General features: G+C 48.1%; 1 protein-coding gene across 2 annotated transcripts in view; it reads right to left on the reverse strand.

Moving 5' to 3' along the window:
• The window catches only part of NUMA1 (nuclear mitotic apparatus protein 1), a 35,485-nt gene extending 12,972 nt beyond the window's left edge, over positions 1-22,513 (reverse strand). The window contains exons 1-13 of one of the 2 annotated variants that reach the window (XM_052653209.1): positions 22,374-22,513; positions 17,751-17,824; positions 12,426-12,511; positions 7,813-7,892; positions 6,437-6,519; positions 5,652-5,732; positions 4,309-4,396; positions 2,959-3,079; positions 2,265-2,422; positions 1,866-1,983; positions 1,673-1,790; positions 1,235-1,375; positions 1-123 (exon numbers count right to left, since the gene is read on the reverse strand). In XM_052653209.1, the coding sequence (XP_052509169.1) occupies positions 1-123; positions 1,235-1,375; positions 1,673-1,790; positions 1,866-1,983; positions 2,265-2,422; positions 2,959-3,079; positions 4,309-4,396; positions 5,652-5,732; positions 6,437-6,519; positions 7,813-7,892; positions 12,426-12,511; positions 17,751-17,792 (1,239 nt within the window). In that variant the 5' untranslated portion in view covers positions 17,793-17,824; positions 22,374-22,513. The remainder of the gene's footprint in view (positions 124-1,234; positions 1,376-1,672; positions 1,791-1,865; positions 1,984-2,264; positions 2,423-2,958; positions 3,080-4,308; positions 4,397-5,651; positions 5,733-6,436; positions 6,520-7,812; positions 7,893-12,425; positions 12,512-17,750; positions 17,825-22,373) is intronic. The other variant, XM_052653208.1, reaches the window with a different exon arrangement.
• Between the last annotated feature and the right edge of the window lie 5,147 nt (positions 22,514-27,660).

Genomic DNA, 27,660 nt, shown 5'->3' on the forward strand with positions numbered 1-27,660 from the left:
CTGCAAGACATCGCCCAGCACCTCACCCTTCTCCTGGGGTGGGTTCTCCCGCAGCTGGGCCAAGTGTTCTTCCAGCTGTGAAAGCTTTCCCTGAAGGATTTCGTTCTTCTCTTCAAGGCATTTCTGGGAGTAAATGAGAGCCCCAGGTTAACAGAAATGAAACAGGCACCAGCTTGCCACACAAGCCCTCGTGAGCATCAACAAAACATTATTATCCCATTACCTTGTTACCAAGATCTCCTCTGGCCCCGACCTAGGGGAAAACTAGCAGAAACCAATGGAGACCTGACTTACCAGCCCCAGTCCCAGGGCTGAATTAAGTTGGGTGACCTGCTCATTTCTTCTCCAAGGCTGAATTTACTTAAGATTTCCTCACTGTATACCCTTCCTTGGTCATGTCTTGGCTCTCAGAGTATCCAAACACTCATCAGCTTAAAAATATCCTGTCTGAACAGCAGTAGCCACAGCACCCCCTGGTCCCCTGCCCCTCTTCACCCCACTGTTCACTAAGCAACTACAATGGGCCAGGGCCTGTCTGAATCTACCCAACAGATAGCGAGGTAGCAACTACCATCCCTATTGTTTTTACAGAGTAAGAGCCCAAAGCTGACGAGTTAAGTGCCTTGTCCAGGGGCTACATGGTTACTAATACATGGCAGAGCTGTGTTCTTAACAGCAAAATAATCTCAGTAACTTCACTTCATACCAGACAATGTGTGTTCAGTGCTCTATCTGCATTATCTTACAACAGATGACAAGGCAGCTACTAATTCTTTTTCCCATTTTAGGGAAAAGACGCTTAGAAAGAAGTCAAGTAACTTGTCCAAGAGCCACACCTGTAAACAGCAGAGACAGGATATACAGGTGTACTGAACCGAAGCCCATTACAGCACACTATTAAGCCTTGAAGAGCAGTCAGCATAACTCCCAAGGTCCCATAGTGAAAAGTGAAGTCGCTCAGTCGTGTCCAACTCTTTGCGACCCCATGGACTATAGCCTACCAGGCTCCTCCGTCCATGGGATTTTCCAGGCAAGAATACTGGAGTGGGTTGCCATTTCCTTCTCCGGGAGATCTTCCCAACCCAGGGATTGAACCCGGGTCTCCTGCATTGGAGGCACACATTTTACCATCTGAGCCACCAGGGAAGTCCAAAGGTCCCATAGAGGTAAACGGCATTCAGCTTTGGGCACATGGTCAAGACCGTGGCCCTGACTTCCCGAAGCAGAGGGCTACCTTGTCCTGCAGAGCTGTGCCGAGCTCCTTCTCCAGATGCGCCTGCTTCTCCCTCCACTCCTGAGTGGCCCTGCTGTGTTCTTCTGTCAGTTCATTGAGCGCCCCCTGGAGTTGCTGCAGGTGACTGGCAAACTCCCGCAGCTGAGACAGACAAAAGGGAACCCCCGTCACCCAGGGTCAAAACTGCCAGAACCACTGCTGTCTGCCTGCTGAACTCCAGGGTCTGGACAGCTCCTGTTATCCTTCCAGCCCTCCTCAAGCCAAATGCAACTACTCACATCTCTAACGCAGGACTACTAATCAAAATTTATAGCCACCAGCCGGTCCCTGGCAGTAGCCAATTAAGGAATGAAGACATTCTCCTCAAACCTCTGGGGGAACTGTCCAGACCAACTCAGCTGCACCTTCCAGGTGAGGACCAGAAACCCCAACTCTCACCTTAAAGGAAAGGTCCCCATTCTCCTCAGAAAGCTGGCTAATTCTGCGGTCCATCTGGCTCTTCTCTGTCTTCAGGTCCTGGCACTGCTTCAGAGCTTCGTGCAGCCGCACAGTGAGGCTGCGAGGGAGGGGGCAGTGAGGAAAGAGCACATGGCCACTGCACCGGGCGCGAAGGACAGCAGGAGAACCGTACCTCTCGTTCTTGCCACGCAGTTCCTCCAGCTCCCTGGGCTCCAGCGGACTGGCCGCCTGCTTCTCGTTGAGCTGAGCGAGGCGGTCAATGCGCTGCTGCAGCACGGCTATCTGCGCATCTGCCCGGAGGAGAGGAGAGGACTCAGCCCAAGACGAGGGGAGGAGCGAGGAGGGAGCGGGGAGGGGCTGCTGGTCCAGGGGAAGAAGGGGTGGGGGCACGGATAGCACCAGCTTCCAGGGGTCAGCCAGTGGGCCCAGGGATGAGCTCAGCTCCCGGGCCAGCAGGGGAGACAACACAGGAGGCAGAAGGGCCACACCTCAGACAAGCCCAGCACGTTCCTAGATGAAAATCCCAAATGCCACCCATCCACACATGTCCGCCAGTGAGCCAGGTACCTACCCTTCTCGGTGAGGAGCTTGCGGTTCTCAGCCAACTCCAGCTCCAGCTCGTCTCGATTGCTTCTCTCATCTGCAAGCTGCTTCTTTAGCCGCCTCATCTGGAACTGTGGGGTCTGCAAGATGTCACCCATGGGGGAGGCTGGAGAACCTGAGAGGAAGCTGAGGAAGGAGATGGCCCAGATGCCATGGTCAGAGCCCAAGACATGAGGGCAGAAGCAACCAACAGGCGCGGCGGGGGGGGGGCGGCGCAGCTCTGTGGGTGCACGCGCGGGGTGAGGCCCAAATGCCTGGGTTCTGCCTGCAGTGCTACCTCGTGCTTTATGACGTGACTTAGAGAAAGCTGCTCTTCTTTCTTCAAGTCTTAATTTCTCTATGCCTCCCCACCCACCACAGCTGCAAAAGGAGGGCATTCTCTTTGCCTTTACAGAACTGCACTAAGGGACTTTAGCCTAGTCTTCAAGATAGCAAGAAATCCCATAAACAGGGACCAGTCTTTGACAAGCCTTTTGCCCAGGACAGATCCCAACCAAGTCCCCCACTGATCCTGACATAGGGGAGGATGTCACAGGTCTGTAAGATACTCCAAGGTCTCTGATGACTCAGGGGCTGGTCAAGAGTTTGGCCCCTTGGAGGCAGGGATCCGAGCGCTGGGTGTTGAGGGCCTCCCATCCTGGGAGAAGAGCCCCAGCACATACTTGTTCCCGCTGGAAGAGGCAACTTTCTGTAGCTCTAAGAAGTGAACCTCCCTCTTGGCCTGGTGGCTGGGTGGGGAGAGCTCTTCAGAGATGGTGCTGGAACGGGGGGAAGGGACAGGAGCTGGAGCGGAAGGAGCAGACAAGCCACAGAGAGATCAGTAAGAGGTGGACAGATTTGCATCTCTTTGCTATTTGAGAACTTGCCTTAGTGGGGATGAATCCAGACACTTATATGTCAGCTGCTGAGGAAGGCTGGGCGGAGCTTGAAGCCTGGGGTCTGGGTCATCCAGCAGTCAGTGCCCTAAGCCAAAGCACAGGGCTTCCCTGCCCAGACTCTGTATTCAGAGACCAGACCAAGCACTCACGCTTTTCCCCTCAAGCCGACCCTGAGTGGACTCCTCTCAGTCCCAGTGGCCTCTCAAGTCAGAGCCAGCAGCCTCCTCACTGAAACCCTCATTCTGAAATCGTGCACCGCCAGCATGACTTCGTTCTCAAAACCTCCTCCTCCCTTGGCTCTCACGGTGACCTTCACAAGGCCCTCCTGCCTCTAACACCCGGGCTCCCTCTCCCGCACCTGCTCCTTCCTCTCCCACCCGCCTGCCTGCCAAGCCCCAGAGTTCTGATGGGGCCTGCGTGCTCTGCCCACAGTGCCCAAGGCCCCAGTGGCCATCCATATACCAACGTGCAAGCCCATAGCCTGGCCCAGAGCCCTCTCCTGCATTCTACACTCACATCTGCAACATCTCCACCTGAAGTTGCTCACGGGGAACCTGAACACAAGGAACACCAAATTCAGCGGCTGGGTGAACGTGCTGAGACCCACCACCAGACACCTGTCGTTGTTAGATGGCTCCTCCCAACAGGCAGCACTCTCACTCTCCTGTACTTCCAGCAAGATGCCCGGTAGGTTCAATACCTCCCTGTTCTAGCACTTTTTCCTCATCATACATTCTGGTTTATGTATCTGCCTTCCCACCTACAACACGAGCAATATGTAAGGAACAACAGTTTTCTAAAACTGTGTACTTCCAGCTTGTAAGTCAAGAGTAATGACTGTTTAAACAATAAAAAATGAAACAACATGTATGCATGGGTGGTGGGGTAAACCCGGAGATCTGACAGCAGACATGATCACTTACAAATGTCCTGCGAGGGGCGAGGAGGAGCTCTGTGGGAACTGGGATGAGGGCAACATGGCCAGAAGTCATGTGGCTCCATGTTCCACATGTTTCCTAAGCACCTACACTGTGCCCTGTGTTGGGGTAAACCCCCAGAACTTCCTGACAACTCAGGATCCTAGCAGTCCCCAGCTCAGAAAAGACAGGATCATCAGACATGGCCCCTACTTACCTTTCTGCAAGAAGCTCTCCAAGTCTTTATTCAGGTTTAGCCCATCCTCATGGTCCAGCACAAATTTGAGAATGACGGCTAACTCAGCCTGGGCCACAGACAGAGAAAGAGCATCACTGAGGTGTTCGGGAGGCCTGCAGGGATGGAGGGCACCATCCTGGAGGTGCCCTAAGGGTCTGCTGGAACCCATCCCTGCCCTCAGAGCCCCATGGTCCAGTCCAGAATGTTCCACCAGAGACGTTCCACTCTATTTGTCCCCAGCCCCTCATTTCCCCCAAAGATGCACCCAGGGTCAGACAGAGGTTCAAACTGACTTCACTCCTGACCATGAGATGAGAATAGGTAAGCAAAGCAACCCAGTTAGAAAGCTTTTACACACAACTCTGTTGGCCCCTCCCAGCCGGCCCTTACTGCTATTCTCTGAGTGAAAACACCTTCGGGGCTCATGCAGGGCTTAACCACCACCTCAGCTGTAAAATCTTGCCTTCGCTGTCTGAATTCCAAAGCTACAGAGTTGATCTGACTTCTCTGGCCATTTTCCTTATTTCTTTAGAACTTCTTTCTACCTGGTCTATGATCAGCTTAGAGCAGAGAAAACGTTAAAGGAAGGAAGGAGCCACTTGTTCCTCCCACAGCATTACAACCCCAACCTGTGACAAGCCATGAGCTAAGTGAGTACGAAATGGGGTGAACTCAACGCTTCTACCACTACGTGAAAGGCCACAGCTCTCCGGACACTGCCCTGCCAGTCACCGACATGACCCTCTCTGGCATCCCAGCTGCTGCTGCTCTGGGGAAAAAAGCACAGCTGCTCATGCAGAAAGCAAAGACAACATCAGGACCCGCACGGCAGGTAGTTCCTTCTCTAATGAAGTAGATGCACCAACTCTGCTTCTCTTAGGGACCATGCAGAGGGCAGGAGAGGGGCAACCGCTCTGAGCTAGACTGTCACGATAGACAGAGACACCCTCACTGATCCGTCCTACCAGAGGAAAGGAGGGTGAAACGGAGTGACAGTGTGTAAAACACCCACCTAAATATACAGAAGCACATACACGAAGGAAAAGTAATTTCTATGTATTATCCAAACACAGTTCAGGTACAGTTAAACGTATGTACGTGAAAAGGGCCTTTTTGTCAGCAGTTACTGCTGAGAATGCAATTACTAGCAACTGTTATTCTCTTCTTTGTGCCTCTCGGTATTTTCCAGACTTTCTATAATGAATGGCTGTAACTACTACAACATAATTTTTAAAAACAATGCATGTTGTTTAGAGAAAAACAACTGGCATGGGGTGAAACATGGGCAAGCCTGCTAGGTGGGATGGAGGCACAGGGCTTACCTGAATCTTGTATTCAAACTGCTCCCAGTCCCTGAGGCTCCTGGAGCTCATGGAGGAGTGGTACAGCAGCAGCATGGCCACCTAGAAGCAACAGGAGCGGCCACTGAACAGGGCTGCCTCTCTGCTCAGTCCCCAACCCCTGCCCTGTTCTCGGGACTCCGAGCTCTCCCAGAATTCAGCAACCCCAGGCCGCTGCCCTTAACTGTATCAGGAAACACTTTTTTCTTTTTTAAAAAAATTATTTAATTGGGGGCTAACTACTTTACAATACTGTGGTGGTTTTTGCCATACGCTGACATGAATCAGCCATGGGTGTACACGTGTCGCCCGTCCTGAACCCCCCTCCCACCTCTCTCCCCACCCCATCCCTCCTGATTGAGGAATCAGTGCTCACTGTGCAAAAAGCCAGGAGCCAGAATCCCTGCACTCATGGAACCCAGGGTATGACACCTACGGCATCCTTCATACGCCAGCACCCAGAAACAGAAGGGGGACTGAACTGGACTGAGCTAAAAAGAAAAATACGACGACAGCCAGCTAAGGCCTGACCCTTGCCAGCTGTCCACAGAGGCCACAGTAATGGTCCAGTAAATCTATTTGTCATTAGGATGGGCTAAAATCCTTGGCTGAATCAAGCCTCAGCTAGGTGGCTGCCTCGACCTACCACCAACCTCCACAAGGCTCAGAAATAAAGCACCCACCACTTCTGGGTTGAGAGCAGGCCCCTCCGCAGGCCCCTCTGGTGCCACCCTCTCACCCCCACCAGTTTCGTTTTTCACGGGTACCTTCGCTAGCTCCAGCTCTGAGCCCTCCATCACCTTCTGCACTGACACCAGGCATTCTGCAGAAGAGGGATGTTTTCGGTTTTCTGTAATGATAATAATATAGAAAACAAGGTGAATTTCCTGGGAACCATCCCTGATATAGTCAGAACACCTCTCAGTCAGAGGAGCAGAACAGCTGGTGGGACCAGGAGATGACACGCCCATTTCCACCTGAAGTTAGTTCTATCCTGGGCTAGTCCAAGGACTACAGGGACAGTTCAAGGAGAAAACAGGCTGGGAATTCACAGCAGATCTGGGGCCTGACACAGCACTCACCCATCCACACACCAACTCCCCCTCAGTACCACAGAGGAGGAGCCCAGAGATTCCAGGTCACTGCAGAGTCTCCTTGCAACTGAGGGTGCAGAAGAAGCGTGCCTGCAGCTGAGTCAGACCAGGGTTTGGGGGATACCTGCTTCTTATGCTGCCAGTGGGGCTGGGCTCAATTACTAATACCCTGCTTTAATCCATCATCACCTTTCTTATAAGCCTCTTGAGGTGGGGATGGCAGATAGCTCCTGAATCAAAGATGAGAACTCTGTGTCCATAGCTATATGGGGGAGGGGACTGACAAGCACTGTGCTAGAAGCTCTGAGTGCCTGTGTGCTCAGCTTTTCAGTTGCACCCGACTTTTTGACCCTATGGACTGTAGCCCACCAGGTTCTTCTGTACATGGGATTCTCTAGGCAAGAATACTGGAGTGGTTGCTGTGCATTCCTCTGGGGGAATCTTCCCAATGCAGGGATCAAACCTGCATCTCTTATGTCTCACTGCACTGGCAGGGAGATTCTTTCAAGCTAGCACCACCTGGGAAGCCCACTGGAAGCTTTGCATGTGTCCTTATTTACTCTGCACGTCAATCTTAAGAGCAATTAATCATCTTCATTTTACAGACAGGGAACCCCTGTCTAGGAAGGTCACACAAACAGTAGAGTAGAAGGGCAAGACCTCAATCTTACCCTGCCTGTGCCCCTATACCTATCACTTAAGCAATTAATTTAGGGTTACCACGGGAAACAGTTCTCCCAGCAAGGGGAAAAAGGTAACATGGATCTTTCTGTCTCCTTGCAGTGGAAGGAATGGGAACCCAAGGTGATGAGTCCCCAAAATCAACCCCCTGCTCTCCCTGGATCTGAGACTCATACTCTGGGACTCGGGATACTCTCCTCCAACTGGTGCAGGCCAGACCCAGAGAAGACACCCTGGCCATACTCATCTTGGTGGCACACAGTGGGTGGCCTCAAGCCTCTGCCCCTCCCGACACTTGAGACCTGGTTCTTCTGGCCACCCGAGCCCCAGGAAGCAGCTCCTTCCCAGCCAGAAAGAAAGGTGCTTACTCTGCAGAAAACTGCACACAAACTCCAGTCTCTCCGGCACCGGCCGCGGCAGGATTTGCTGCCCCTCATCAGTGCCAAGGCTAGAAAAAGAACAAGTGTTAGAAGCAGAGTACTTGGCCAGCCTTCCCTCCTGGCTACTGCATTACCTGCCACCTTCCCATCTCTTCAGGATGGGTCTCTGTTGGATCTGATGGAGAACCAGGCCAGGCGCTGGAAGCAGGGGAGAAGACACCATTTACCCAGAAGGAACTGTGTGGTGGCTGAGAAGTGGGGACTTGAGGCCTGAGGCCCTCCTGGAAAAGACGGCACTCTGCCACCCCATTTGTGAATATGGAAAAGCTCTGTGGGAAGCGGGCTGAGAAGTGATGGAGGCAGCACAGATGGGTGGGAAGTTGGGGTCAGTAGTCCGGAATGGCTCAAATGTAAAAGGTCAGGACGCCTGGGAACACGTGACAAGAGGACAAGTGCGTGAGGACTATGTACGCGGCTAGAGTTAAGAGAGGACTATGGAAACGGGAAATCAGATCCAAGAACTGAAAGAGCAGGTGGGAACAAGGCTCTGAAGTGGCATGGCAAAGGTCAACACTCACTAGGCTGAAGGCTGAGGTGGCCTCCGAGGGGCCAGGCCAAGGGACAATCACTCTTGATCTGTGACCTTCCTGGCGCTGGTTTAAGTGGAAATGTGAGCAAAGTGTGAAGAGCAAGGATGGCAGGGAGCAGCAGGGGGCGCTCTCATACAGGCCTGGCCCTAGCCCCTTTCGCTAAATGCAGTTTCATTTTCAGAAGTGACTACCCTCATTTAAAAGTTAGAAAGTTGACTTTTCTATCGAGGCTACAGCTGAAGATACTGATTAAAAGGCCTCCTGTTATTCAGATCCCACAGCTCCAGGTTTCAATCCACTTTCCAGAGGGCAGGGCAGACTTAAGAATCCCCCTGCAAAGCACAGAAGCATCCCAGCCAAGACTGGGAGTTACTCTGTCCAGCTCTGGAGTGAGTACAAAGGCTTCTTCCAAGGGAAGCCCCACAAGCAGCACTCTGGGTACCTGGTCTGTGATTAGGGACACCTACAAATTCCTTCAGAGATGCTAATCTCCTCACAGACTCCTGAAAGAGCCATCCTCCCTACCCACCCACAATCTGGAATGTTGTGACTCTTTCTTTGCCTCATCACAGAGTAGTAATTTACCTAGGTGTATTCCATTTGATAAAACAAAATAAACATGGTACTTCGGTTAAATGTTTGAGAAATACTGGGTTAAACCCAACTGAACATTTTCTAAAGAAGAAGGCACAACAGGCATTATTTCCTAAACATATCTGACCACAAAACACATTTTTTTCCCCACTGAGCCCCTGAGATAGTATAGTCACATGGAACATGCTTTGGAAAACACTGGTCCTGGGGAAACACAGCCCATCCTTTAAGAAGACAGCATTTAAGTCTCATCTCTGGCAGGAAGCCAAGTAGAACCACTGCTAGTCATGTCTCCCCCTCCTTCTCAGGCATTCCTACAACACTCCACGGACCCATGCACATCATTTATAAGTGACCACTCTGTGTGAGCTGAAAGATAGGAATACAGCAGGTGCTGAATACATATGGGCTGACTGACCAATGAGGCACGCTTTTAACTGGGATGAGCAGAGGTCAACATCAGTAAAGCAAGTATCAGGGCTTTAAGTTTTCTGGGAAAATGCCTCCACTGAACTTTGATTTGCAAGCCTCACAGATATCAAAGAGATGGGATAGCCTATTTGGTTCAGGCTATTCACACACAGAAAAATGGAGAAACTTGTCAGAGGGGTTGACTTTAATGAATTTTCCGAGAGAGAAAGCCAAGTGGCCAAGGAACAAGCATTTGTTCGATTCCCACAGGTTCTATCTGCTGCCAACCCAGCCCTCCTTCATTGTCTTTCCCTGAGAACCAGGTGTCTGATTTCTGTTAGCAACAGTAGGAGCATCACAAACGAATCAGCCAGAACACATTCACCAATAACATTTTCCCAAAGAAAGTTGGTCAGCATCACCCTGTATCTGCGGTGAAGATCAGGGTTAACCTGGGATTTCAACAGCACTTCCAACCCACACACACACACTCTCTCTCTCCTCACTGCTACTCTTCTCCCCACCTGTCTCTTCTAATCTAAAGCTCAGGCAGCACCTTAGAAAATAACTTGGAAAATGGGCATCTTGAAATTTTGACCTGCCTTATGCAAATTTCCCACTGAGTTATAAACTTACAGTAGCTAAACCAAGGATATACATCCTTACCCCTGGACACATCTACTGCTTTTGTCATCAGGCAAGGAAATTTATCTCCTCAAAAGCAAAAGCTTGATCCTTCCATGCTGCACACTATTATCTGTTACAATGAGGGAAGTCTTACCTGGCTGTCTCTCCTTCGGTGATGTTAAAATTAAATTGTAGGTTAGGTATTGCCAGCCTAATGGTTTTACTGGCCATTGATGTTAGTTGCCTAGATCGACTACTTTCATTAGGGTTTGCAAAATAGTTACTAGTTACATTATGAGTTACAAAATGCTGACTTAAAGGTGGTATACAACTCCACTATGAAGTATCCTTGAAAAAAAAATCTTAAGCTAATTAAATTTAGACCTAATTACCAGTTTATAGGCAACAAGGGGAAGAACAAGTTAAGGAGTACCATGATGATGCAATTAACAAAGGTCAGAATTTAGGAAAGTCTACAAGTTCCAAAAAAAAAAAAAAAGAGAGAGAGTGGGGTGTAGAGGCAGAAATGAGTAGGAAACAAGACTGGAGGGAAGAAAAATGGGCCCCTGATGACAGCTCTCAATACCCAAACTGAAGTTTTTAGATTTCAACCTCTTGGCAATGAAGAGTTGCTGAGGTCCATGAGCTGCTGAGCACACAGTTTTGAGAGCAGGATGGAGGAAGGTCTTGAGATCATACTACAAGGATACCCAGGACTAAGGACAGGTTAGAGAAGAATGAAGTCATGAGAGTCTGGTATCCAGAGGCAGAGGAAGGGATATGAGAAATCTCCTGAAAGGACAAACTGAGAAGATGGTGACATTAGAAATCAGTGCCCAGGTGAGGGGAGAATTCAAACTGATGTTGAAATGTCCTGTGTCTGGGTAACCGGGAAAAAAAATGGTGTTGTCCAGGAATTCCCTGGCAGTCCAGTGGTTAGAGCTCAGCACTTTCACTACCAGGGCCCGGATTCTATGCCTGATCAGGGAACGAAGATCCCACAATCCATGTGGTGCGACAAAAGAAAAGAAAATGGCAGTGTCTGTACCAAAATAAGAAATACAGTGGCTTTCTTCCCTAAGGCATGTGGGCCAGTCAGAGCCACAGGGACCTTTAAGAAATCATATTAGACATCTCATTATCAATATAAATCTCAAAAGATTAAAAAAACAAAAAAACCCACTCTAGCAAACACATCTGTCGTGGGGGCACTCAGCCCCACTAGAATATCAACTATATGTTCATTCACTCATTTTCACCTAACAAACATTAATTAAAGTCTAATCACTGCAAAGTCCTAAGTCAGGTGCAGAGGACCTAAAGATGGATTAGACCCAGACCCTGCCTTTGACAAGTTCGGTTCTACCTCGTTTCCCTGTCAATGAGCTGCTGCCTATAAACGCAGCCAAGGTGCTTCACAGAGATGCTGAATTCCACTTCCCACATGCTGTGTGTGGATACAACGCGTACAGGTGCGCGCGTGCTCAGTCGTGTCTGACTCTCTGCGACCCCATGGACTATAGTCCGCCAGGCTCCTCTCTCCATGGCATTTCCCAGGCAAGAATACTGGAGTGGGTTGCCATTTCCTCCTCCAGGATATCTTCCTGGCCCAGGGATCGAACCAGTGTTTCCTGCACTGCAGATTATCATTGAGCCACATAGGACGCCTCAACACTTCAGATCTTGGTCTGGGGGACTCAGCACCTATTGTGCTTTCCTTTAAACTGGGAGTCGGTCCTCTCCACTGTCCTCCCAATTCCTTACATCATGGTTTGCCTATACTTTTGCCCATGGCACAAAGAAGTAAAAGGTCAGTCAGTCTGCCCTTCATAATAATTCCTTAAAGTTGAGGGTACAGGAGACAAGATGAACCAGAAGAGCTTTAAAAAGATAAATATAGGTTATGGCTTGACCCATCTTTGCTGGGTTCCAGAAAGGTGAGACAAGAGGAGGAGACTGCATAAATCTGTGCAGTGCTAACAAGTGAAACGATTTTTAGGTGCTGCTTCTTCCTCTCAAGGTTATGAGCTTCCCCTTTCTTCTTCCTGGCCCCACAGGTTGCAAAGAGGGTTTGTGAGGTAAGGATGATCTTGTGAGATAAGCAGGAGGGCTGCAGAAGAGTCCTGTTGAGACAGGAGGACAGGGAACGCCAGGGCAGACTCCCAGAGGTGAGAACACAGAGGCCTGGCAGCTCTCCTACAAAAGAGCGAGGCAGCCTCAAGACTGGACCAGTGAAGCCTCTCTTGTAGAGACACACAGGGACTGGAGGACGTTCCAATCCTGCGGCGCTTTCTGGCCAGCCAGGAAAGGAATCAAATGCAGTTCCCACGCCAGCCTACAGCTGCACTAGAGGCCGCAGGGAAGGCAGTGCAGACTCACATGCCGTCAATGATCCTGATGAAGACACCGCAGTCCTGGAGCTGCAGCACAGCCTCCACCGGGTCAGCCAGGCGCAGACTGTTCACCTGCAAGGCAAAGGGAAGCACTTGGTGAAACCGTCTAGTGCAAGAAGCCCTGGGGCTTGCTCCTTTCCCCAGGCGCTGGCAATTCTGCTTGTTCTGAGTGCCTATGTGCGTCCTAAGTTGCGTCAGTCGTATCTGACGCTCTGCGAACTCCTGGACTGTACCCCCCAAGGCTTCTCTGTCTATGGAATTCTCCAGGCAAGAATACTGGAGTGGGTTACTATTCCCTTCTCCAGGGGATCTTCCCAACTCAGGGATCGAACCCGCATCTCTTATGTCTCACTGCATTGGCAGGCAGGTTCTTTACCGCTAGTGCCACTTGGGAAGCCCCTTCTGAGTGCCTATAGTTGCAGCTAAAGGAATGCAGGGACAGGCGATTCTAGGACTTTTAATTTCAGCAAAGGAATGTTGCTACACCAACTCATCCACTAAAGGCCACCTGAAAGCTGCTCTCAGAGTCCTTCCTTTGACTTCTTATCCTTTGAATAAGAGCTTAAGTTCTCCTAGAATGTTCCAGCACTCGGGTGTATTTTGAATGTAATTGGGCATAAAATGGTTCTAGAAAGAACGAAAGAAACTTGTACCCCAAGAGAGGAACCTGAGGCTAGGAGTGAGGAATAGTTAAAGAAAAGCTTTTTTTATACAGCCCTTTGTGTTTCTTGAATGCTTATAGCTCAGATGTTATATTTACAGCCCTTTGTATCTCTTGATTTTATAGCTCTTGAAATCTGAATTTTGTATCTACTCAAAGTTAATATTAAATATCAGGTATATTTTATATACTCCCACACAGATATAAAATCTCGTAATTGATGCATTTTTAAATTCTTTCCAGACATGGAACTTTGGCTGAGGCAGGGAGAAATGATGGGAACACACGATAACAAAGAAAAAAGGAGGGAGGAAGGAAACGAAGTGCTACAAACCCCAAAGAAAAACGTGTCAATTCAGATTCAATCACCTTTCCCATTCCTGGCCTTCAGGCAGGCATTCATCTAACTCAGTCTTTGCCACTAGAAAGTTCACCAGCAGTCACACACAGATGAACCAGGTACACAGGTTATTCAACAAGCATGCATGGTTGACTACTACAGGAAAACCTCATAAATTCCACTGGTACCAAGTGCAGAAGTCTGGGCTAAAGTTTACCTTTGCGGTACCTTATTAGGAAGGAAGAGTTTGCTAAGTCAATCACATATGCAAGACTGAGGGAGAAGGGAGACATATCCTGCTTTACAAGGTATTTTTAAAAACTTCAGAGTAGTGGTTATGCACAAATGAGTAGATTCTATTAACTGTACTCTATTTTTTTTAATTGAAGTAGTTGATTTACAAAATTGTTAGTTTCATAGTGATTCAGTATTTTTGCAGATTATCCTCCATGATAGGTTATTACAAAACACCGCAAATAATTCCTTGTGCTATGCAGTATATCCTTGGTGCGTATCTATTTAGTGTAGCAGTTAATCCCACATCCCTAATTTGTCCCGCCCCCTCAAATGTGCTCTTCAACAGGCACTAGAAGAGGCTCCCAGACAAGGATTTTGAACCCAGCTCCTCCATACACTAACTTGCCAGGTACATTTGTTACCAATTTTGTTTCTTTCTGCGCCTATTTTCTCACTTGTCAAACTTACCTACCTTAGAGGGCCAGTGTGTATTCATTCAAATGAGATCGTGGATGAAAGAACACATTACCAAATAAGAGGACTAAATGCAAGGCACTATTATAGTTAATAAAAATTAAAATAGTGAAATAGATCCAGCAATACTTCTACTTCTTAGTTAAATTAGCTGACTGCACTGGAGAATCATGAGGATGAAAAAAAAAATCAGTCATCAGTTACAGAAACGATAGTACTTATTTCCACTAAATAATTTTATATTAAGAACTTCTAAATGAATCTAAATTAAAGTGGATTGAAAATAAAGAATTTAAGTGTGGAATATAAAATAGAACCTTTCATTGGACTCTTAAAGATAATTTATACCATCTTTGGGGGCACATGTGTGTGTGCATGCACACACATGCTCTTAAAAATAATAATTTATATTATCTTTAGGGGCACAGGTGTGTGTGTGTGTGTGTGTGTGTGTGTGTGTGCTTAATCTAATTAGAGAAGGCCAGTGTGAATTTTTAAAGACGATTCTGAATATTCCAAGCCACGGTCCCTTTCTATCTGCTGAAAATGAAGAGACTGCAACGACTTAAGCATCCAAAAACATCTTCTTTTAATATCTGAACCTACATAAAACATTCAAGGGCTGTGAATGCTCATTCACTAACAAGACTGGAAAAAATCATACCAGTTAGCTGGTTTAACTTGAGGAACCAGGATTCATCTCCTATCAATTAAGCAATAACTCAGCAACAGTTTCTTTCATGGATATAAAAATATATTTCCTTCCTGTGCATTATTTTGCTCTCAAATGAGAAATCATTTGAAAGCTGAGGAAGTAGACAAGCTCCTTCTTCTCTAGTCAGGATATAAAACGTGAGAGCGGGCCAAGCTCACTGAAGAATCTAGGATAAGGCTTCCAGGGTCATTTACAGTTGCTGAATCTTAAAAGTTCCTTATATTCCTTACAACAATTTATTCACTATAACTGCTGGGTATAGAATAATTTCAAGCCATACTTCAATTTAAATAAAATATAGGTTATTCTTTACATTAAAAAATAAATTACTGAAAACTTGGAAACAAAAAACTTCACTCACTCTAGTATTTTAACATCTGTACTTCTAACATTTTGATTTATTTCTTTCTAATCTTTTTTCCTAGGTCATTAAAAAAGAAATCACCGCTGTGACTGTCACATGCATGTGTCTGTGTGGATGCCACTCTTCTCACTAACAAGCACTATTCCATGTTGCTACAGTGTTATAAAATCCACTTTAGCTGCCTAAGGTATTTAAATTGAAAAACTGTATCTAACTATATTTTAATATATTAATGCATTTTCACTGTGATTTTTCAGAAAAGTATACAAGTATCTGCTGTTAAATAAAACCAGTCTTTTTCGTGTCTAAAACCAAGCCTAAAACTGATATAAATAAACTGATAAAACAATGTAGCTGAAGTACTCCTAACGATCACTTAAGTCAACTGAACTAGGCACACAGCCACTACTCAACCAGTCTTTTCCTGGGGAAGAGGAGAAAGAGCTAATGCTTCTAATATAGACATAAAACACTGAAATGTAAATTAAAAAATATAAATATAAAACACCCACCTTAAACTATACAACTAAAATTTGCATCTATTTCAGAAGCTGAAGACTAAGAATGCACGTTTTGTACACTAAACACATTATTTCCTGACTACAGATTTGACAGTGATTATAAAGACAGTTTTAGTAAATCCACCCTACTTGGAAATTAAACATTCGTTTCCCAATTCGGTAATTTTTTCTTAAAGTTGGTTCTTTAATTAGTCCTTTTTGATCAGCACTTAGGGTGACTACTAAAATACCCTCTACAAATAGCATGCCCAGGCAGTATATTTACTTACTCATTTTATTCATTTATTTATCAGCCACTCTGTGGAGCATGTTTATTTACTGGTCACTCTGCAGCATGCAGGACCTTAGTTCCCCACCCACAGATCAAATCCATGCCCCTGCAGTGGAAGCATGGAGTCTTAACCACCGGACTGCCAGGGAACTCTCCCAGGCAATATTTTAATATTTAAGTGTTTTTTAACAGACATTATCTCATATTCTCATAATAACTCCATGAGGTATTATTATTATTTCCATTTTTAAAATGAGGTGCTGAGAGGCTAAGTAACTTGTGCTGGGTCACACAGATAAGCCAGAGCAATGATTCTAAGCTGGGCTGTCTGCCTCTAAGATCCTCGCGTGTCATCATTACCCTGTGTGGCTTCTTCTGTTTCTCTGTAGCTTTAAGTTCCCAATGCTCAGCATTATTTTTTCATTTGCCATTGTCTTAGGCAGAAGTATATGAAAAGACCTACCAGAAGAATTTTGGTGAAGTAATCAAGAAGGCACTAGGAGGACAATGGAAGCTGACAGAAACACAGTAAAGAAAGCAAGGAGAACCTTGCCCTGAGATTAAAGGCCTTTCAAGACCAAAGTCCCTACACGTCAACAAAATTCGGCATCAGTCCTTTTCCAGAAACATGAAAGGAAAAAAAAAAAAGGAAGAAACATGCACAAGGAGAGGGCAAACATGGGTTCCCATGCTGTTGTGCAGCCACCCTTCCCATCCTGAAAGGGAATATATATACCTCAGAGAAGCCTTTTCTAAGCTATACAAGTAAAGCCATGGATCACTTGTCAGCAGCAACATCATCAGCAATAATCAAAGTTAAATACCAAGGGGAGGGCTTCCCTGGTGGCTCAGTGGTAAAGAAGCCACCTGCCAATGCGGGAGACATGGGTTTGATACTCGGTCCCAGAAGATCCCACATGTCTCGGAGTAACTAAGCCCTTCCCACAGCTACTGAGCCCAGGAACCGCAACCACTGAGCCCACACACTGCAACAAGAGAGGCCACCACAACGAGAAGCCCAGCACCACAGCTGCAGAGTAGCCGCCTCTCATCACAACTAGAGAAAAAACCCTTGAAGCAATGAAGGCCAAGCACAGCCAATAGATAAACAAATTTTTAAAAACCGAGGGGAACTCAGCCATAAAAAGAACAAAATAATGCCATCTGCCCCAACAAGGATGAACCTAGAGGTTCTCTTACTAAATGAAGTCAGTCAGGCAGTGAAAGACAGATACCACATGATACCATTTATATGTGGAACCTAAAAAGAGACCACAAACGAACTTATCTACAAAACCAAAATAGAGTAATATATGTAGAAAATAAACTTATGGTTATAAGGGGGTAAGGAATCAACTCGAAGATTAGGACTAACAAACACACACTACTATACAGAAAATAGATAATTAATAAGGACCTACTGCACAACACAGAGAGCTCAACTCAATACTCTGTAATGGACTATATGGGGGGGAAATCTTACAAAGAGTGGACATATGTATTCGTATAACAGATTCACTTTGCTGTACGCCTGAAAGTAACACAACATCGTAAATCAATTATACCCCAATTTTAAAAAAGCTACGGGGAAAGGCAAAAGAAAACTGTGTTTTCTTTATCTGGAGAGGAGAAGACTCTACATAGCCCTGACTCCTAAAGAACTCCTCTCTCACCTCTCCCAAGCTTCCTGGAAAACTGTGGCACACAAAGGAGAGGAAGACCACTCACCCAAGTGAGGAGTGCAGCCGCCCGGGTGGCATGGAGCGTCATCTTGGTGAAACCAGACAGTCAGCCCGATGCACCTGGAACCCAAGAGAAGAGGCAGGATGGTTAATTACATCAGATATCCACGATGAAGGAAGAAGGGGGAAATGGCTTCATTTACCAGCTTCGATAAGTCACTCTTTACTCAGCACTTAATCTACCAAGGCACCATGGGAGTTTTTAGAGAGCTCAGAGCATACATCAAAATTATTCTATAAAACATATGGTATCATAGCTGACAATAAAGAACTCTGCATTTAATTTAATGTCCACAAGCTCTACACACACTCTTTCTGTCCCTTAGAAAATACAACACTCAAAGCTGGACTTCAACCCTACTCTTTGGGACGTGGTGCCCTTAAAACGTGGAACAAACATGGTTTTTCAGACACACCTAGGTCTGAATGCTGATTCAATGTGACCAAGCTCTTGTGACCTTGGACAAGTAGCATTAACTTCTTTTAGTCTCAGTTTCCTCACCTGCAAAAAGGGATCTGCAGAAACCTCTCTGGGTTATTTACTGTGATGCTTCAAGATGAAACAGATAAAGCAAATAGCACAGTGCCTGGCACACAGTAGGTATTCAATAAATGATCACTGTCCTTAAGCAAAAAGATTGATTTCTGGCTCTTTCTGTCGGTACCCAAAGTCTGCCTAATTAACAATAACCAAGTCTTTGGGGAAAACCATCAAATTCTGGACTTTTGTATCCCCCACAGCAATGTCAAAGACATGGCTCCAATGGGAGGCTGGATGAAGCCAAACCCAATTCTGGCAGAGACCCCAGGGGACAGTTAATGAAAGATTAGGTACTCGTCCTGGCATTTTTACTCCCAATTTTCCTTTCCAGGGGGAATCTTCCATCTGTTTGCCAACCTGCTCAAGGGACCACACACCTGGTGACTAAATATTCCCCAACATCTCTTAGCAGCTCCCATAATTCCTACAAATTTTCATGAGAGTAATCAGCCCCACCCCCCACCTCTTACTGCCATGGGTGCCAAGTCTCACTGCTCTAGTAGGAGGAGGAACAAGAGTGGCAAGAGTCACATCACCTGTAACTTTCCCATATATCAGCATCTCCAAGGTGTGGGTTCTGTGGGACCAACACATGCTGAGTACTATCTGAATACAAGGTGCTGGGGATGAGACAGCATGCTTGTCCATAAGGAGCTCACTGTCTAACAGGGGAAAGAGACACATAAACCTGATAATCCACTACCCATCATCTCTTAGGCCTTCCTCTGCAAGTGTACTCTGCTTAATAAAACCAACCAAAAAGGTTATTTTCTTAGTCTTTACATATGCTCATCCTGTGCTGGAAGCTACATGGGAAATGGGAGACAATGACATGGTCCCTGCTTTGAAGGGCTTACAGAGGAAGTAAAATTAAACGTAGAAGACGCACTAAATAAGAGCATAATTAAATGCCAAATATAACTAAATGCTAATTGTAATTAATTGCTTCCTGACCCTGCAAAACCCAATGTGATTCCACCTGCCATACAAACATCACAGTTCTGGAAATGAGCCAATTCACACAGGTTTTGGCAAAAGCAAGTGTAGTAGTTAAGAAGGAGTTCTCAGGAGGGCAGAGAAGCTAAGGGGCCTATGTATTCCTCGGTTTTGGATGATGTTCACCCAGTGTGGCCCATCTATGAGCACTGACTGTCTTGCTCCCTCGACAGGATGAAGGCAGATGGCCTCAACTACTGAACTGCACAAAGGCTTTTCTGGTGGCTGGTCAAAGTTATCACAAGGACCACGCTTGGCCCTTGGAGTAAAGGCAGCAACGTCCAAGTGCAAAAAAAATAAAAGCTCAGAGCTATTCAGGAACAAGGGCAAGGAAGCCCTGATCACTTCCCCATCAACCCCCTGCTGCCTCTCCAGACTCGCTGTCCTTTTGATGAGGCCCAAAACTGCAGTCAGAAATTGCATTTGTACCGGAGGTGGATCTTGCCGCCTCTGAGAGATTCCACAGCTGTGTTGCTAAAAATGACCTGACCCACCTCTTCCCTTCATCTCAGAGGCAAAACACACAACCCTTACGTCCTCCCAGGGGAGCCTGTCTAATACTGGTGTCAAGGCCAAATGCCTTCTTCTGTGCTCCCCAGGCACACAAACAGGCAGAATTCAATAGTCAACATACGGAAAGACCTTATCAGGTCAAATCCCACAGAGGGGCACTTTCTCAGAGACAGGACACTGGGCTGAGAGCCTTTACGCAGCTTAGTTGTTCACTCACCTTGGGTAATGAATGACTGAAGCCAGTGGCACAGCTAGACCTCGGCAACGGGACTGCAACTTTAAGCAGACCTTGGCTTGGAACCCTAGGGCTCCCAGCCAGAGCACCATCCTCCACACCCTCCCCCTGAAATCTGAGGCAGGCCCCACCCAAAAGACTGGGTGATGGTGATGGAAAAACAGATCCCCGCGATTGCAGCCTGGAACCATTTCACAGAAAGGTCTGCTAAGATTCACCCCCAATTCAATCAGGCAACTCACCCCCATCCCACCCCCCAAACCCTCAATCAACAAACTAACAAATAAAAATCTTGAGATGCAGGCCCTCTGTGGACACCTTCAGAATTCCAACCTATCCCTTTCTTTGAAAAGAAGTACCCTCAGCACAGAAGGCACTCTCTCTTTGCCCTGGGCTCAAGAAGGAACCAAGAGACAAAAGCAGCTGCCTTATAAACCAAAGGTCTTGTATCCTCTTGACATTTTCACAACTGACATAATGTAACTCCCTTGTGTCAGGATCAACCCCCACATTTAAGGTAACCCCTCTGTCTCCAGAGAAGATAAATAAGGACAAGAACTTGACACTCAAGAGATACGCAGGGACCTGGCCTGTACCCTCTCTGGGTCTTCAAGAGTTAAAACCTAGTCCTGTTTCCTACCAGGGCTGAAGCTAATGCAAACCACCTGCTCAGATGGAAGGACCAGGACTGGAGGGTCAGGTTGCTGAGCTCTGGGGTCTGTTCTGGAAAAGCTTCAGTTTTAAGCACTGACCAAGTACAGGCCAAAGGCCAGAGTTTTGAGTTGTGGCCGCACTACTCTCCTCACCCCGCCCCCCAAATTGGGTGCCAGCTCCTTCTGAGACCACTTCTTAGCCACTGAGTGCCCTCATGAACACCATGATAACACCAAAGTGCCCTGTGGTCTCAGAAAGCTGCAGAACTGTACTGATCACTCAGAACAGGGGCCCTTGCCTCTGCTGAATCTTCATTCCTTTAGGTGCTAACTCCCATTCCCAGACTTTTGGGACCCAAAGCCCACACAAACCCTAACCTCAAAGGTTCCAGCTGCGTGACCCACTGCTTTTCTACCGTGGGTTCCAAAGGCCCACAACTCATGAGAGAATTGGCTGTCCCAACCCTGTGCCCATGCTCAATGGCAAGATTTACCACTACTTACCTAGACAGCCTGCCTGCTTGTGACCTCCATATGTCTTTCTAAAAGGATACCCCCACATCCAGAGTGAACACCCTAATTTTGAGGGTATTCCTCTCCTCTAACAGGAGAAGAGGCACACTCAGGCAAGCACCCAGACCTCATCTGCTGGGTTACTCCAGAGTGGCCCAGCAAAGGCCAATTCATGTCACCACTGGCTCACGGGTCATAAAGAACAGGATAGGAAATATCCTGCTGGTGCAGCCCGGGCTAGGAGGAGGTAAAAGGCCCAAGAACCAGCAGCTCTAAGAGAAGTCAATGAGGGGAAAACAGTCCTCTTCAGCCCCTGAGGAGTTCTGAGTAGGAGGTCTTGTCCAAGTCCAAAGAGTTTCTCTGCACTCCTGAGGTCAGAGCAAACCAGTGGTGCTGGCTGTACTCCCAAGCCGTCGAAGGGGCTCACTCTGGACTCAGGCCTCCCCCTCTGCACACAGACCAGCCCCTCTGTGTAGCCTAGAATCTGGCCCAGTGTCCTGGTGAGGAACACCCGAAGGACTGCAAGGGAAAGCAAGGTTTCCCTGGTTTCTTCAAAGTGGCTTACTAGTATCTGCCCTTTCCCCTATGCTCCGTAGGGTCCAGATCAGAAAGATGTGGGCACAAGGGCTGCAATCAAGAACAAGATCTGGGGCCTACAGCCCGACACTACATACACACACCCACTCCAGCAGCTTATCAGCACCTGCCCCCTCTGCTGTATCAACACCCCCTGGTCCCTACCAGCGGACAAAATGAACCTTTTTCACTCCCCACCGCTGTGTACACACCCAGGCCTCACTCGGGAATAGAGACGCTCTCCCGAGCTGTCTACAGCTCAACGTGCAGGCGCACACGCTTTCTCCCTCAGAACAAAAACACTCTGACATCTACGCGAGGGGGAAAGAAAGCGACCCTTTGCTCTAAAAGGCGCCAACTCCCGGATGTTGGCAAGCTCTGTTCCCAGCGCCTGTTTCTGAGTGTTTATTTGCTCTCCCTCTCCTCTCCCTCCCCTTCAAGGATGGCGCAGGAAAGGGAGGTGAGGGGGGAGAGTCCACCGCACCCCCTCCTCCATGTTTGAACAAACACAAAACCCCAGAGAAACAGTGAGGGAGAAAAAGTCTCAGTGCAGGGGGGGGGGGAAGAGGAGGGGGGCCTTACCAGACTCCCAAAGCCACACGGATCTAGAGGTTTTAATCCACCATTAGCATTTAAATCTTGAAAGGAGAGGAGGAAGGGGGGGGGGGTCTAGTGGAAAGTAACCCCCCACACACAAAAGAAAAGTTGTTGGTTTTCTTCTCAGTCAGCCTGGCAGGAGCGATCTTCCTGGCTGACAGCCAGAAGTGCGTCACAGCCAGGAGTCTGCTTTCTTTAAAGGCGCAGCGAGCTTCCGCGAGCGGGAGCAGGGCACTCTCCGCAAGGGGGGAGGGGCGGCAGTCGGGGGCCGGGAGGAGGGGGCCCCGGCGCGCCCGAGAGGGAGAGCTGCCGAAGCCCGGCCGCAAACAAGAGCCCAGGACGCGCGGCGTGGGGGCGGCGGGGGGAGGAGCCGGCAGACAAAAGTACTGAACTGCGACAGTGGCGAGCGCCAAAGCAAACTGTGGCATAAACACACGAAACGCATCTCACAGAGGCCTGCCTGACAAACCTGATAGCCCCGGACACTCCCCCTCCGCGCTCTTAAGACGGCAGTGACAGCCGGTCCATCTCAGGCCGGCCGCTGCAGGGTAGGCCGCGGGCTGCCCCGCGGGTTAGATCAGCCCTGCCTGGAGGAGAGCAGGGCAGGGAGGAAGACCCAGAGGCTTCAGAAAGCGCACGGGACGCAGGCCCTCGGAAACAAGGGGCGGCTTCCTGCCGGCTCCGGGGCGGGCCGCGTCCCTAAGCACACACGCCGCTCGCTCGCACACAAAGCGCCGGCCTCCGTCCGCAGGCGCCGCCTGCCCTGGGACATGGCCGCCCCGTTTCCCGAGGGAACCTCTCCAGCCCGTACCTTCTGCGTGGCTAGGCCGGGCTGCCGCGCCGCGCCCGCTCCTCCCCCTCGGCCACCCAAACCAGGTGCCCGGGCCCACGGCGGCCCTGGAGCGCGGGCCTGCGCTGTCCTGTCCGGGTGACTGCGCGTTATTGTCGGCTGCGGAATGGCCGCCAAAACCCCAGCTGTGCTGCCAGAACCTAATCCCCTGTTCCGCCGAGCACTGGTGGGGAGGGGCTGAGGGGCCGAGTCTCGGGACCTCGGGAGGCAGGCAGGAGCCCCTCAGCAGACACAGGCACTGGGACCCGTCGGCAGAGTCTGCTCCCGCCTCCCCCTCCAGGGCCGAAAAGAAAAGATGTCTGACGCTCATAAAACAAAACCAGTGTTTCCACCCCCCAAACAATGACCCTCACCGATCACGAGAGAAACCCACCGGCCATCGGGAAGCCCCTCATCTTACCTGCACTTACACCACAAACATTTATTAAGCACCTACTATGCAAAGGTACTGCCAGAGGACACTCTAGACAGCATAGTCGTGTCCGACTCTTTGCGACCCCATGGACTGTGTAGCCTACCAGGCTTCTCTGTCCATGGGATTTTCCAGGCAAGAATACTGGAATGGGTTGCCATTCTCTTCTCCACAAGATCTTCCCAACCCAGGGATCAAACCTGAGTCTCCTGCATTGCAGGCAGGTTTTTTACCCTCCGAGCCACTAGTGAAGCCCAGAGAGCACACAAACAAGAATCACACCAAGCATCTGTACTAAGGTAGGTTATAATTCCACAGATAAGCAATGTGACTTGAAATTATATTTCAAGACAGCATGTGCTAATTTTCACAAAAAAGACAAAAATTCTAACCAGTCGAGAGTAGGGAAGGACTAAAAACTAACTGATATTTTAATCTGGATCTTAAAACACATAGGTAGAACTTGCCCACATAGAAATGGAGAGAAGGAAGAAGGAAAGCAGAAAGGTGTGGACACAGTGGAGGAACAGACTTGAAGGGAGAACTGGGATAAGATTTGGAAAATTCTGAACTTCAAGAAATGGAACAAAGATTTAGATATTTATTTGTATTGTTTGTTTCTAGCACAGAGATGTGGTGCGATGAGAAGTGTCCTTTGAGAAATTATTCTGGTATATAAATGAATGAGACTAGCAGCAGGGAAGCAGATCAGAAGGCTGCCATCACAGACAGGAGACAGGCAATGGTGGGGGGGGGGGGGCGGCTGTTGAAGGTAAGAGAGTGGAAAAAAGGGGAATGACAGACACAGTGGGGACAGGATGAAGGGAAGGGAATGACTGAAAGCTGAGGGAGGAATTGTAAAGAAGAAAGTGTGAGGGGTGGGAGGGAGGACAGAGAAGCCATATACAGAATTAAAATAAGTGTAGAAATGCTAGGGATCACATTATTAATAGAACAAGGAAGAAAGCAAGGTGCAATAATAGCAGCTAATGCTTACTGTGTGCATACTATATGCCAAGTGCTGTTCTGCTGGTCTTGTGTGCGTTGTGTTAAACTCATTAATCTGAAAAACTCCCCTCAAAGAGTAGACACTATTATCACTCATCTTTACAGTGAGTAAACTAAGCCACAGAGATAAAATAATTTGCCCCAGATCACACAGCTTGTGAATGGCAGGACACTGACACCACCTGCTGCTCTGTGACCCCTGGCAAGTACCTCTGAGTCTCAGCTCTCCTATTTGTAAAACAAGGATAGATACTTATTTTGTAAGATTGTGATGAAGATTCAATAACATCTATAAAATGCCCAACACACTTCTTGTGCTTAGTCGCTCAGTAGTGTCCGACTCTTTGCAACTGAAAAGAAAAGATGTCTGATGCTCATAGAACAAAACCAGTTTCCACCCACCCACCAGTGACCCTCACCAAGTCCATGAGAGAAACCCATGGGTCACTGGGAAGCCCCTCATCTTACTTCCACTTACACCACACACATTTATTAAGCACCTACTATGCAAAAGGTACCGCCAGAGGACACTCCAGAGAGCACACGTGCTCAGTTGTGTCCAACTCTTTGCGACCCCATGGACTCTAGCCCACTAGGCTCCTCCATCCATGGGGATTCTCCAGGCAAGTGGGTTGCCATGCCCTCTGCCAGGGAATCTTCCCAACTCAGGGATCGAACCCAGGTCTCCTGCTTTGCGGATTCTTTACCATCTGAGGCACCAGGGAAGCCCAAGAATACTGGAGTGGGTAGCCTATCCCTTCTCCAGGGGATCTTCTCGACTCAGGGATCGAACCGGGGTCTCCTGCATTGCAGGCGGATTCTTTACCAGCTGAGCTACCAGGGAATCCAGCACACTGACTAGCAAATAAGGCACAGGGTGTACTTAAAGGTCAATTCCTACTTACGGATTTTTGGCCTCTTGTCACCAGGGTGTCCAAGCAGAAGTTCGCTCACCATTTGTCAGGGAAGCTAGTGGGGTGCTTCTCCCTGAAAGAGATTAGGTCCCCAGCCAGGATGCTTGCTTTCCTTCCATCAGTATGCCTCTATGGATTTTACTTTATCAACACCTCAACTACTGGTATCTTGTGATGGGGTTAGATTGTAGGGGACTTTCTACACTGGGTTTCTTTTTATGTTTGAGTTTATTTTTAATAACCATGTATTACACTGGTGATCAGAAAAATGTCTCTACATACTGCATTTGTCATTTGTATTGCTTTGACTGTATATGCAGGGAAGTCTTGTTTTCACATCTAGAATGTAAATTCCTCAAGGGCATAACCATCTATGATACCCCATAGTACCACTGAACTACATCTGGACGGAAGGCTTCTGGCCTTTTCAACCTTCTGGCCAAATTCAACCTTCTGGCCACCAGAGAAGGCCTGTGCTGAGTAGTGGGGGTGTTCTGGAAGGGGTCAGAACGAGGCCCATTGCTGCAGAGACCTCCATGGTCCCACTTCTTCTCCTGGGCAGACCCTATATCCTATTCCCATGGTATCACTTGCAGTCTGTGGCTGGCAATCACTCTTGGTATTCAAAGATGCACCAGGAAAGTAAAGGCAAAGCAAAAACCAAAGCTTTTATAGAAAAGCAAAGAGGCAAACATAATTTAATGACTGGCATGATCAATACTCCAGAAAAGATCTGAGGTGAAAATAGGAGGCAGGCATCCTAAAATCACCACTGCCACATCTGGCACTGTGTCAGCTCTGAAGCTCCCTAGCACAGGAAAGGATTGATACTGAGTCTCAAAAGAATACAAGAAGTCCTCCTCCCGCCCTCCCTTGGCTTTAAACTCAAGACAACAGCTTCCAGCTGTGCAGCCTCAGAGGCGCTGAACTCTCCTCTGGAACCACTCCACCGCAGCTGCCAAGCTTCTGGGCCTGCTCCTCAGGACAGCCCAAGGAGCTGGGCCAGTTTTCCCGGCCTCTCCCTCCCCCACCATCCCCCACCACAGAGCGCCACTCCCCTCCCTTCCCCTGCCCTCCCCTCCCCTCCCAGGGCAGCCAGCCAGAAGAACCTCCCCACCCCTCCTCCCAGCCTAGCCAGGGAGTCAGCAGGCCATGGCTCCTGCTGGATTCCACAGCCCCTGCTCACGGTCCCCAAAAGATAGCGATAAGAGTGGTAAAACCATTTTTAAAAGAAAGAGAAGGAGGGGAGGAAAACGACACCTAACACAGAATCTGAAATAGGCTTGTAGAGGCTGGAGGCATTGGGGATGGCTGCAGAATGCACAAGGTTTTCAAGGCATCTGGTATAGCTCCTGAAGTGAGTGGTATATGGTATATGGGTATTTATTATTCTTGTTTAAGATATAAACATTATGATTTTTTAAAGTGTATTATCATTTTTACAAGTTTAAACTGAAGAAAGGAAGGGAGCTATTCCCCTGAGATGGTTCAGGAATGAGTGGTTCTTAATACGAATCATTTGCCTGGCATTCACAGCCCTATGGGACCCGGCCCAGGTCTTACCTTCCACAGTCACTGCCCTTACCCAAACCCTCCACCCTTCCAGTCTTTGCACCGTCTTCTGAGGTCCCTCTGAACCTCACACCTCAGCCTACCAGCCTGGGAGGGACGCTTTCACCACAGGAAGCTATAGGCTAAAGCCTAATGAGAGCCTCTCTCTCAGTCCCTACAGGCCCTCCCACAAGGAATGTTGGCAGGAGAAATGCTTATGGATCCACTACCCTATGCAATGCCTTCTAAGTCCTTCCTCTGCCACTTGATGTCCTAGCATAATAAATATCTAAAGACTATCATTACTGTTGTTGTGTTACTGTTGTAATTAATAGCTAACATTTAATGAGCACTTGGTATGTGCCAGACACTATGCTAAACACTTCTTAGCTTTACTTTGTTTAATTCTCACAATAACCCAGTGACACAATAACCCAAAATACTATGATTATCCCTATTTTACCGAAGTGGAAAACTGAGAATGGCTACATAACTTGCTGAAGGTCACAAAGAATAAATGTTGGAGGTAAAATCTGA

This window comes from Budorcas taxicolor, chromosome 15, assembly GCF_023091745.1.
Source record: "Budorcas taxicolor isolate Tak-1 chromosome 15, Takin1.1, whole genome shotgun sequence".
Lineage (NCBI taxonomy): Eukaryota > Metazoa > Chordata > Mammalia > Artiodactyla > Bovidae > Budorcas > Budorcas taxicolor.